This window comes from Dermacentor albipictus, chromosome 2 (genome assembly GCF_038994185.2).
Source record: "Dermacentor albipictus isolate Rhodes 1998 colony chromosome 2, USDA_Dalb.pri_finalv2, whole genome shotgun sequence".
NCBI lineage: Eukaryota > Metazoa > Arthropoda > Arachnida > Ixodida > Ixodidae > Dermacentor > Dermacentor albipictus.
The window spans coordinates 59,521,342-59,534,266 of NC_091822.1; the positions used below are offsets into that span (position 1 = coordinate 59,521,342).

Sequence of the window (12,925 nt, forward strand, 5' to 3'; positions counted from 1 at the left end):
GCTGCCGCCGTCTCGCCCTAAAACCTCTAACGTTGAGGGTTCCCACGCGCAATGGAGCTAACGACATAGCCATTTCAAAGAGCAAGAGCAAAACAACAGTAAGGCCCCCAGCAAATAGCAACCCTCACCAACTGAGCGTCCCTGTCGGCACGACAGCTTCAACGGGCACCCGCGACACCAGTCGCGTTGGTCACTGCGTCGCCTGCCCTTCTCGGGTGAGCGACGCTGACCGTTGTGCTGGGGCGGACTTCCCTTTCTTGGCCCGGGTCGACCGGACCACCATCCACTGCGGCTCCAGGCGCTGAACACTGTCAGCCGGCGTCTCCTCTTCTGGAGCATCGCTTCGGTGCCTCTTGGAAGGCACGGCTGGCTCCTCAGTGGCCAACTCATCCGGCGTCTCATATGGCGTCTCTGGCTCCGCGTCCATCTCCACGTTAAACGTGTCACACCCGGGGTCCGTTTCTGCGGGCGCAGGCGGTGTCTTCTCTTCTTCATTCCTTCTTCTTTCTTTCTGCTTTCTTCCTGCTGTGGCGTCCTGTGTCGACGCGGATGGCGTTGCCACCTTTTTTGCGACACTTGCCACCTGTTGAACCGGCGTTTCCGAGGACGCTGTCAGTTTCTCCGTTACCTCTTCTTCCATCAATTCCAGACATTCGTCGTCGGGTTGCGTGCTGCCAGTAACTCTTGCATACGTACGTACGCAATCAAGTGCTTCATGGCCGAATTCCCGGCACTCAGAACACCTTGGCACTCTGCAGTCTCTTCTAATGTGTCCTTTGCGTCGACACCGCAGGCAAATTGGAGCTCTCCCGGGAACGACAACCAGCACAGAGACACCAAAGATCTTGAACAAATGGGGCAGAGCGTCCGGTGTTAAGTTCTCTCGGAGCGTCATCCGCACAATACGCGTGGTAGACTCAGCTTGCTCGAAGCCCCTCACCTTCCAATCTTCTTGTCTTACTTCTTTCACTTCGCCATAGTGGTCGAAAGCCTTCTTCAATGCTTCCCCGGTAACGTGGAATGGAACCCAGTGCACTTTGAGTGTGATGTCTTGTTGCACTGGGTCAATGACGGCGCAAAAGCGCCCTTTTACCTCCAGGCCTCCCGCTCTAACCAGAACTTCCTTCACCTCTGGAGATCGTAGCTTGATGAGCCACACATGCGTCATTTGGAAGGGCCCAATACCGGTCACGTCTTTCAATACACCGAGTTCTTGCAGCGGGTCACGGAAGTCTTCGAGGCGGTATGGTCTCCCGGCAACGTCACAATGTAAGAACAGACACTCCTTCATAGTTTCGCCTGATGGCAAAGTCGGTAGTAGATACCGATAGCCCGGTGGGGCGACAGAAGACCTGTTACCACGGCCAGACGCGGTCGCTGAAACCGCTCTTGCAGAGCTCGACATCTTGCGTCCGAACGCGTCCGTGTCCAGAGGCAGAGTGCTGAGCCACGAGTACAACGCTTCAAAGCGGTACAAAAGCGCCTCTAGTGAATGCGGTGTTGCCTTAGAAACGCGCTGTTTCTAAGGCGTGCGTCTCTTGCTCAGGCGCACATTTCGTTGCCGCGCCGAACGCTGCTTTGCTCGACGCTCACCGCGTCCAATGCGGGGCGCGTAGTCGCTGCCCTGTAGCCCATCGTCTTACACCCCTTGGCGGGTCGACGGGAACGCTGTCGCGTTCCACTCTTGAAGGCGAAGAAGTAATGCATGAGTTGTTTCTTCGTCTAGCCGAACCAAATATAGCCAAGCAACAGCAGTTCACCAGGCTAAACAGTGGTTCAACAACTAAAATAAAGGCTAGTATGCTTCGCATCCTGGGCTTAACCTTACCTAAGCCACAGCCATTTTTTTTCATCCACTTTAATTTCCATTTATCTATCATTACTTTATTTCATTTATTAAGCACATGCGATTTCCCCTATGTTGTACTTGGTGTCAGTGTTTGTTGGCTTCTCATTATATGACTAATAATTATCGGGTCCCTCGGTTAACCCCCTTTCTTCTCGTTTATTACATAACGAGGGTCTCGAATCCGGCATCATTGATGCCTTCAGGTAGCATATGTGGGTTTATTGACCAGTTGCCTTCACCCGAAAAGATCACGTTCTCGTGACGCCTGCGGCAAAAAAGACGTTCCACGTCCGCCGCCAAGGTCTGTGAGTGGGGGCGCTGGCTAACACTCCCAGGGTTCTACTAGTACACATAAATACCGAAGAAAGTGGATGGGGAAACGCCGCCGCGGTAGCTCAATTGGTAGAGCATCGCACGCGACATGCGAAGGTTGTGGGTTCGGTTCCCACCTGCGGCAAGTTGTTTTTTTCATCCACTTTAATTTCCATTAATCTATCATTACTTTATTTCATTTATTAAGCACGTGCGATTTCTCCTATGTTGTACTTGGTGTCAGTGTTTGTTGGCTTCTCATTATATGACTAATAATTATCGGGTCCCTCGGTTAACCCCCTTTCTTCTCGTTTATATATATATATATATATATATATATATATATATATATATATATATGTATATTTGTTTTTTAAGCTCATTTTCTGTGGCTTCAATTTCCTGCAAGGGATCGTAGACGTAATCGTAGATTATGGTTATGGTGTGACAAGATAGTTGTGCCCACACCTTCTTATTTTGCCTTACATCAAGGCATTACGTATGTGATATAATTGTACTTGTCGACAACTGTTTGTCGCTGTCTACGTTGCCAGCGATTTTTCTTATTCATGCCAATAAAAATACAATTGAGCCAATAAATGTAACCTAATTCGTGCTGACAACACATTCCTCAACAAAGGTTACAAATGCGCAAAAACGTTGAGTTTATTTACCCGTATTGCAGGCATGCTTGATTCAGTCTTCATCAAGCATGGCGCATTTGGCGGTAGTGTTTGAAATCAGCAGTCAGTAGGCGCAGAAGTGGCAACCGCGAAGACGTCGCCATGTTTCTACCACTCATTTTCGCAACACCTACAATAACTAAAGAGGGTGCAAAATGCAGCGTTTACATACGTACATATCAACAACGTCTAAGGTCTATACCGTAGATTTCTAAGAATTATGCGATGGCTATTTATAATATTGTGATGTAGGACTGACTGTACGCGAAGCGTGCGTTCGCAGGCGCCCAAACTAGCTGGCGCTACCATAATGAGGCAGCGTCGCGATTGCGTTGATATCTTGTCAGCGCCTGCACGCCTCCTCAGAATGGGAGCATGGCGGTGCCCTCGCTGTTACCAATATGAATGCATGTGTGCTAAAGGGAGCTTTTCCTTGGAGCTGACTACAGTAACCCTATCTCTGGCGCTGCAGAATTCATCTTCTTACAGAAAAATGATTCAAATTTATTTAAACACCAACTATTGCAGTGTGTTAATGAATAATCTAGTGGCGGCATGATAGTTGTCTTCATCTCTCCATACACCTTTAAGAAAAAGATAGGCACCACTATAGAACCGTAACCAGGGAACGCTTTCGACTTGTTAATATTGCGAGAATATCTATATAGACACTCCAGGCGTAATTCTGTCGTCGCCGTCACCGTGATGTTCTATATAAAGTCCAAGGACTTTAATAACATCGTACCCGCGCGCCGTATTCTGTATGTGCAAGTGAAAGCGTTCAAGCGTGAGCCAAATATGGCGCTTCAATCTCGCACGTGCAAGGGGTAAAGCAGGGAGGAGGCACCCCCGTCTTCAGTCGCATCCAAGGCACCGGGGGAAGTAAGGGATGGGGCGTTTTGCTCCGGCAGCTTCTGCGTATGGCACGGCCAACGGGGCCCTATCTTGAAAGCTATCTGTAATGGCTAAAGAGCCTAGGCGCTTCGAGAGGGCTCTATAGCCTTCTTCCCTAGCAGACCCACACCAACACAGTAGTCACGATGACTGCTCATGCGTCGCCTGTCCTGCTTCAAAAACCTCGAGAGCCACTGACCGTCCGTGGATGATTGGCTGAATATTCATACCTATGAAAGTATCGCGACATTCAATAACTGGAACTCCGACGACAAGCTGCGGCATGTATACTTCGCCTTAGAAGATACCGCCAGAACGTGGTTTGAGAACCGGGGGTCGGCCCTGACGATAAGGGACCTTCTTCGCGACGGCTTCGTGCAGACCCTCAAGAGGGTCCTGCGCACGAAAACGCCAGATGTTCTGCTAGAATCCCGAGTACAGCTCCCGAACGGAAACTTTGCGATTTACACGGAAAAAATAGCCCGACTGTTCCGCCACGCCGACCCGAATATGTCCGAGTAGAAGACACTTCGCCTACTCATGCGTGGTGTGAAGCAAGAACTTTTCGTTGGAGTGATACGAAATCCATCTAAGACCATGGAAGAGTTTCTTCACAAGGCTACTAGCACCCAGAAAACACTGGAAAATTTAGAACTGCCAATTCAACCGCTGCACAATCTCAACAAACTACGCCTTAATTCAATCACTGGGCACCGACGACCTGCGCGAGCCCATCAGAGCGGTCGTGTGGTAGGAGCTTCAGAAGTTGTTTTCTTCATCACAGCTGCAAGTGGCTTCGATTGCCAACTTCGTGCGCGAGCAGATCCAACAGTCACTTACAGTACCTCAATTACCGGAGCCTCAACCGGAAGTGAGGACGTACGCAGCGGTAGCCCGCCGTCACTTTTCCCTGTTGCGTACTCCAGGGTAGCGTATCGTACTGCTGCCGAGAAGTAGCGACGCCTGCCTATCGAAGCTCGACCGACGTTACTTATTGGGTAGCGTGGCGTTGTCGGCGGGCTGCAGGCATCCGGTAGACCATGGCGACCAAGCAAAGGCGAGACGATTTTCTAGTGCGAAGCTTGCACGGTTTATTCGAAGGTAGATGAAAGAAAATGAGAAGAGCATGAAGGGATCAGAAGTACATATCGGAGCCCCTCAAATAGGCTCTCTACAATCATGAGCGGGATTTTACTTCCGTCGACGTGACGACCGGCCCAGAAAGAGGGCCCCTCCTCCTCCGGTTACACCGAGCCTGCTGAAAGGAAGAAGTCGTCACGCCTCCTGGAATTGTCGACGCCTGTCCGTCTCTTCTGCGCGTTGCGGGTTCGTGGAATTGCTCCTCTAGGTCCAATTCGAGGAAAGGCCTGGTGGAAGAAGGTCGGGTCAGAGAAAGTTCTTTGTGCACGAGGTGCGGGACGCCAACCATCGCAGGAGCAGTCACGTCTCATTTCGACGAAGATGGTCGGATGAAATTCCTCGCCACGTGGTGCCAGACGCCAACCCTGACACCCCTGCGCGCCCGCGCCAGGGTCTGGTAACGCCGCAGTTCCATCGTCCACCGCCACCACAACCGGCACGCCAGCAAGTCGCCCCAAGCATCACTCCAAGGAAGACTGGCCTTTGGTTCACCCCCTAGCTCCGCCCGCTCTGCTATCACTGCAGAGAAGCGGGCCACGTCTACCGCCGATGCCCTTACCTCCAAATGGGAAAACGAGGATTCGCTGTCAACACGCGACGTCCACCGCTTCGGGAGCGGCTACGTGACATCGCTGGCTATATTGCCGCAACGCAGTGTGGGCCCCGACGTCCATCACGTTCTCCGTCAACAGGGCGCTACGTGTCGCCACAGAGCAGACCACACACTAGGCAAGCCTGGGGCCGATCCGTCAGCAGGGCTAGTGCGTCAACCATGTCTGGAGACCTAAAAGCAGCAAACGATGAAAGCACGGTTGCTATACTTCGAAGTGCCGAACATCTTCCGACGACGACGCTTAAAAATCTAGTCCGACAACGTAGCAACGACGCGCCGCCATCGTTCAAACAAAGGACTTAATCGTGTAGGCTTTACGGGCCTGAATAGTCACACACAGGGCTTCAGTTTCTTGAGAAAGCTGCTGAGTCTTCATGCTTGCTTCCCTACATAACCTTATGCAGGTCATTTGAATTCATGTTTCTATTGCGAATTGAGGGGCCTATGCTTCAATGACATCTGCAGCTAACTGATTTATCCTGATGGTTGTCATTATCAAGGGTAGCAACCAGAAGTTTTCCTTTTCATGTGTGTGTACGTGAGCATGTGTGCATGTGTGTTTTGATTAGATGACCATATCCCCCCCCCCTTGGTGTCCTTTTTCCGCGCGTTTATATTTTCACAGTTTGCAACTTTGGATGTTTTATTCTACTCGTGCCTTCCCTTCCGCCTTCCCATTTTTTCTGTACCTAATAAACCACGAACGGCCTACCTTTCCCAATGACTGCTATTTTTTCTCATATTCACGGTTCTAATGATGCGAACCATTTCTAACGTCACAAAAAGAAAGCTCGCTTCAATATCTCTGCACGCTTGTAATGCTTAACCTCTAAATAAATTTCGAAGCACACGAGCCCTAGAATCGACGTGATTGCATACCGCTTACAGGTGATAACCTGACAATGTTGTAAACGGGAAGCAAAAACGTCGAACAAATATATCTGTTAAATGTTTTGCAGCTGACTACCGCACCTCACGGTGTCATTATATTATTTTGAAATTGCTGCTCCGTATTCCCTGCTTTCCACGGATCTAACAACAAACTGTTCGACTAAATACAACATCGAGGTATGGCACTTTATTTGAACGCAATCACATACGCTACTTCGCGATGTTGAAAAATATACGGGTGCTTACAAAAACTCAGCACCTTCTCAAACATGCAGGTGCGGAATGAGACAGTAGTAAATAAAGGCGCTTGTTCTCACCTGCCAGTAAAACTACTGCGCCCAGCAACATTATCGGCCACGAGCCTTCGACCCGGTTCACCTGGAATGTCTCTAGTGTGGCGACGAATAGGAATCCCGTCGAACGCCGCCCGGCCATGGCAAAGAAGGAGGCAAAAGCGCAGGCAACTGGAACACAATATAAACCATTTCAGACACTTTCAAACATTTCATTTGAAAGACATCTAATGTTACAAACGTTATGCTCTCTCCTTGCTATAGTTCACAAATAGTGAGGTATGTGAAATATGTGTCATACAAAGCCACTCATAAAGCCCACCGGCGATGGCAGCCGACACCCATAGGGTGAAGTATTTCGGGGTTTTGTTGTGCCCATAGGGTTCCAGGGGTTTTGCATGGCGCACCAGGCTTTTCCAGGACAATTCTCCCCTAAAGAAATTTCAGTGTGCAGTGCCCCTGGATGCCTGTGCCCGTTTGAATAACCGGTGGCCACGTGATTTCGGCGCACGAGCTCCCGCAGCCAATGTGGACACAGAACGGGGAGGGCTGGCCACAAGCGCAACTGCTAGATCAAAGCAGTGGGCCTACCGTGAAAGTGCAACTACTTCGGCCGCTAGAACGTCCTCATCGAGAAGTTGACTAAGTGCCTCGACAAGCTGCTCGAGATAGTCTCCAACATGCTACAAGACTACATCCCCGACCAGACGAATGTGTACCTGACAGTGCGGCAGCCATTTTTCACCGGTTAGTCGGCCTTCTTCAAACCGCTGTCATATTTTCGGCCTAGGCTACACAGAACCGGTGCCCGCTGCCAAAAGTCAATGCCGTGGTAATTATCTGATATGACATAGACGCTTGGACAGTGCAGTAGGAGTGAATGTGTTATGGCACAGATCGTCTTATGAAAGCCCGGTGTGCATAAGCAAATGTATAAAACTCATCTCTGTGTTGTCACCAGCTGAGGCAAAGGCTTTCGACGATGGCAAGACACGCGGGAATTGTCAGTGCACCCTCATACCTTTTATCCTGATCTACCGTTTAACTTGCTTACTAAAGATATCTCTACACCTTTACCCTTCGCCTGGTTTGTGAGCGTTTCAAATACATTAAATTCAAAGGAAGTTTTTGCGTGCTATGGAGAATGTGCCATCAGCCTCACAAACTCGGAACTTTTAAACTGAATACAATGAAATGCCTGTTTCCAAATTGTGCCACTCTCACCTTTGCAAGGTCTTTAACAAGAGGTAAAGCCTAAATGTTTTTGTACGACAGCTCGCGAAGCTACCAAATATCGCAATGTACAATAGACGCAACGTCGAACAGTAGGTGTTAGCAACATAGAGAACAAGACGTGCCCACTAGGAGGCTACAAAATCTATTTCTTTGGCTATTAAAGATTGAACACTAGATCAACAAAGATTGCCACGCTCTCTTTTTGAGAAACGCATAATATTTACTAAAACACCATAATAGTCTGCCTTTTCTCACGTAGATAAATATTGCGTCCCCCCTCATTTTGTATGGAGTTCAAATTTTTTTTAAATTTTTTTGTGTTTATGTTGTTTTCTGTGTAATATTGATTTTTATTATTTGGATATTTATTCTACGTCTTTTGCATGTCGTATATGGAATCCCTATGTACATGCATGCTCTGCGTTATGTGTAGTCATCGCAATTGCCTAAATGTTATGCTAATTATGTTATTTGTTTCCGGCAAGTGCTTCCTTGTTTATTATGTACTATGTATTATGTCTTTATTTATTATGCATTACGTGTATCATACATATACTTGTTTTTTTTTTCTTCGCTTTTTGTACGCTGCCTCTAAGCCGATGAAGGGGGGCGCGGGGCTACGTCAAGCTGACATTTATGCCAGCTTTTTCTGCCGTGCCTGCGCATCATGTAAATCCTACTTGATGCGAATAAAGTTGAAACTGCAACTTCCTTAATAACTTTATCGTCTCTATGTCTTATTAAATGACGTAAGTGAAAGCGAGCCTATTCTGGGCAGTGGATTTTAGCTTGGCGCATATGTTTCTCCACACAACCCTGCTCACTGTTTCTTTCTCACCTACTTCTGCATTTAGCACTTCGCTCTGCATCCACTTCGCTCTGCATCCACTTCTATTCACTGCTGGTCACAAATGCAGCCATTTGACTATGCAGGAGCTTACATTCACATTATTTATTGTTTCGGTATGCTTACAAGGAAGAAAACGCTGGATGCTAGGCAAAAAGTCTCATTCACGCCTACCTTACATCCTGTGAGCACCATTACTGAATACAACACGCCCTGGCGGCTTAATTGTATCTGCGGATGCCTGCCGATGCTATAATAGAAAATCAGTTACTCACCGGCCACTAACCAGCTGTGAACGCTGTCGGGACCATGCTGTGGCAGCCGAGAGCAGTAGTTCCAGCGATCCCATGAGCAGCATCGAGGCATGGTGCCCTCTTCTTTGTAGTGGGTGCTCAGGGTCAAAACGAGGTAGAGGAGAAAAATCAAGTTATTTTTTTATGGCGCCAGTTTATGTTACTTTTTAAAGGACAAGATAATCGCCGCGCCGGTGCACCTGTAATTCTACTGCACAAAACTTCGTTTTCGCCGAGAAACAATGTTTTCGCGGTGAGTTTTACTGCGCCAGGGATCACGCCACGTGCCCGGAATAGGCACTACGCGAGCGGTTCCTCTTAACCCGAGCGACAGCATGTACATAGAAATGCCTTATCAACCATTCGCACAAAACAGTAAAAGCGGCGGGTGTGCTAGCGTGTTGACTAAAGCAAAGATAGGCCAGGCGCTTCAACAAGTCAGGTTAGTCTATACCTGTTTTCATAAATGCTGCAAGTGTGCCCTCTCTAACATTCTTGGCCAGGCGCAGCGAAGCATCATTGACAATCTATTCGTACATGGGAGACAGCTATCGTGAAACAAAAACTGTTTATTTAGGGGTTCCACAAATTTTCAAGAAATAGAATGAGTCCCCGTAGACTGGCGCCAACGTGATTCTTTTTTTTACATTGAGACACTATAAGTGACTGACCGTCGGTGAAACGAGCATTCTAGGCCGCTTTATTGTAATCTCCTGCAACGCAAATGACTCAGCCCAGCTGAGCTGGCCGAGGAGTGAATAAATATGACCTATAGCAATGCCGGCGAGCTGCGGCCCGCCGTTGTTGCCTTGTCGTCACACGAGATTTTCTGCTGCTGCACGGAAGAGGGCGCGTACTATTTTTCACTGAATCCTTGTGATCCTGACAGCATACATCTTTCGCTCGAGCAGGCTAGGTGAATATTTGTCAACGCCCCGTCTCAAAGGGAAAGTTAATAAACCATCATCATTGTCGCCGTCGTCCATTTGCGTCACCATGTAAACAACCGTACGATCACGGGTGAAAACTTGAAGCCGGCTATAGCGGTGCGCCAGGCATTCCGCCGCATTCTGCCCCTCGATATGAAAGCTATTCTCTCTTATTTTGCTGTAGCCAGTTGTAACGCGCCCTTCTGAGTGTAATGCTCCAACGCGGGCTCTAAAAGACGGCTTGATGGTGGAAGTACGAACACATGCTGCCTTTCAACTGCATATTTGAAGTACATTGAAATACGAATAGTTTGCTTAGAGTGCAAAATACTTGTTATCTAGGAGGTTCCAAGAGTTGCAAAAAAAACGAAGTTGTGAAATTGCGACAGACAAAATCAGTGGTGGATGAAGAGGCCCTTCGCGTCATGTCATGCCTGTTTCTCACATGCCTGATGCAACACTCTGTCCCGCCGATCGAGCCACTGACACATACCCAGTGATTCGTAACACGCGAGATCAGTCTCATCTACATCCCAAAATAGGAGAATAGCCACAGCCACCATGTGTTGTAACCTATACCTCTGTCGGACAGCCCCTTCTGTTCGAGTAGAGGGCAATGAGGGAAAACGAAGTGACGGACTTTCGCAACAATATTATAGACTGAAAGACTTAAAGCAAATTGAGTTGGGCTCTTACTGTAATTCGAAAGCTTGTACTGTTGCATGACACACGTCACTCAGGTATCTTATACTATGTGCAGCTGTAATCTGTTGTGTTCGAAGAAGTCCAGAACTATTATGTGGGTCGCCGTTGTTGCTTCGTGGCGATGGTGTTGAGCTGCTAAGCACGAGGTCGCGGGATTGAATCCCAGCCGCGGCGGCAGCATTTCGATGGGGGCGAAGTGCGAAAACACCCGCGTACTTGGATTTAGGTGCATGTTAAAATACTCCCGGTAGTCCAAATTTCCGTAGTCCCCCGTTACGGCATGCCTCATTATGAGATCGGGGTTTCGGCATGTAAAACCGCATAATTTAATTTTAACTAGTCTGTAAAAGCAGCTGCGCGAAGTTAGAAAAGTCACCAGCCTGCACCGCACACGCAACAGCGTTATAGCGTCAGCTGGAAGAGCGCCTCCTTAGGAGCTGCACTTTCGGAACCACGCACTGTAGGGTCTTCGCGGCAAAGTCTCTTCATGTCGTTTTCACGAGAGTGACCTGAACTGTCCTTCCGTCGTCGACGGTGAGCTGCGCCTTGTGCTGCTCTTTGCACAGCTGTCTGCTGAGTCCGATGTTGCCTAGTGGTTGTAGCCGCGCGTGTAGCCTTCTGATTCGCTTCTTCAGCAGTGGCTTGTATCTTGCGAGAAGGCTCCATTAAGTGTACCAACAAGTAAACATAGGTATCCAGACTACGTCATGTACATGCACATGCAACGTTGCCGTTGTTGATGATGACCCTAGTGCTTCTTTTTGGCATCCCCTTCGAATCGCGGTAGTTACAAGTATTCAGCTAGCCTGCTTGAGTTAATGAGGTCCAGTTACATGCATGCAGCATGCAAATGATTTATATAACTGCTACATGTCGGGACAGCTGGTGGAATATAAGCGAACTGCAATCCAAAACTTGTACGAATTGACACTACGCGGTGCGAATGTCACATCGCGTTTAAAATGGCCTGGTACGATGCTAATGGTAATGATGATGACGTTTTAATAGCATTCCCTTTGAAACGAGACGGTCACAAACAGTAAACTAACCTGCTTGAATTATTCAGCTATACATGTTTTTCACTACATTAGTTGTTCACACATCTCCATAACTTTTTTTGTTCCTCAAGTTTTCTAATCTCACATTACAAGGCAAGGGCCGCAATATGATGCTAATGATGATTATGATGATTTATTGGCGTCCCTTTGAAACGCGGCTGTGATATAGTCACCTAGCCAGCTTGATTTAATCAGATGCACAAAATATTTTTTCTAGCATTTTTCTCTAATCAGCTTAAACTTCTTTTTCTTCCTCAAACCTACTTTAAATGTCTTGTACGAGTACCTGGGCATTGTAAGATTGGAGCGGTCGTAGTTGTAGGGAGGACTTTGGGGCGACAGCGCTAGGCGAGCAGGAATTATTTACATTATTTACATTTTAAGCAAGATACAACGGCAGTCTAGCGTGACTGCCATATGGGGCACGCAAAACGATGCATGCAGCAAACAGCTTACAAGCACACAGCTCATGAGTACATTTCTAGCATGACAACGAGCACTCAGCTCCCAACGACGAGCACCCCCTAGCAGCCGGCAACCACTGCTTACAAGCACTTGGTCCCCACTTGATTCCCAGTGGACGGAAACGTTCGTCCAGTCATCGTTCGACGTCACCGTAGATGACACGCCCTTTTGGAGGAGGCGGGCTCACATATTCGTGTTGCACACACGCACAGGTGTAATGGTCCGGAGCTGACTTCAGAGGGGCTTCGTAGAACTCTGCTCCGTCCCGGGTGGCGCTGGCGGGTAGCACATTCCTGAGCTGACCGCGCGCCACGTGGCTGCCGGTTAATTCGCAGTTCTCGGAAATGCACCCCGTCTGGTTGGACTGGAACATGTGCAGCGGGCTGAAAGCTGGCACGTTGTCACCCCGTATGGCGATTCCTAACAGCTCCTCCATGGCCCGGAAAATCTCGCCTGGCCAGTGCTGGCAACCGCTGGGCAGGAAGAGAATGGCTGGCGAGGAAGACGATGGCTTTGCTCTCTGCAACCCCTGCGTACTTGGTATGCCTTCAACCATCTCACAACAACTGGCACAGAAGAGTCGACCCGGCAACACAATACCGCTCAGCGTTCAAACGCCCGGAATTAGCTGTTAACACACCAGGCCTCCTATTAAATTTTCAATGCAAGTCACTCAACTGGGAAACCCCAAATTTTGTCCATAAAAATTTTGTGCCC

At 48.5% G+C, this 12,925-nt stretch overlaps 1 protein-coding gene across 2 annotated transcripts in view; it reads right to left on the bottom strand.

Moving 5' to 3' along the window:
* LOC139055942 (monocarboxylate transporter 13-like) overlaps positions 1 to 12,925 on the bottom strand; it is a 34,992-nt gene that overhangs the window by 11,561 nt on the left and 10,506 nt on the right. Inside the window, exons 2-3 of one of the 2 annotated variants that reach the window (XM_070533623.1) lie at positions 9,034 to 9,149; positions 6,700 to 6,846 (exon numbers count right to left, since the gene is read on the bottom strand). In XM_070533623.1, the coding sequence (XP_070389724.1) occupies positions 6,700 to 6,846; positions 9,034 to 9,149 (263 nt within the window). Of the gene's footprint in view, positions 1 to 128; positions 807 to 6,699; positions 6,847 to 9,033; positions 9,150 to 12,925 lie in introns of those variants that run through there. The other variant, XM_070533622.1, reaches the window with a different exon arrangement.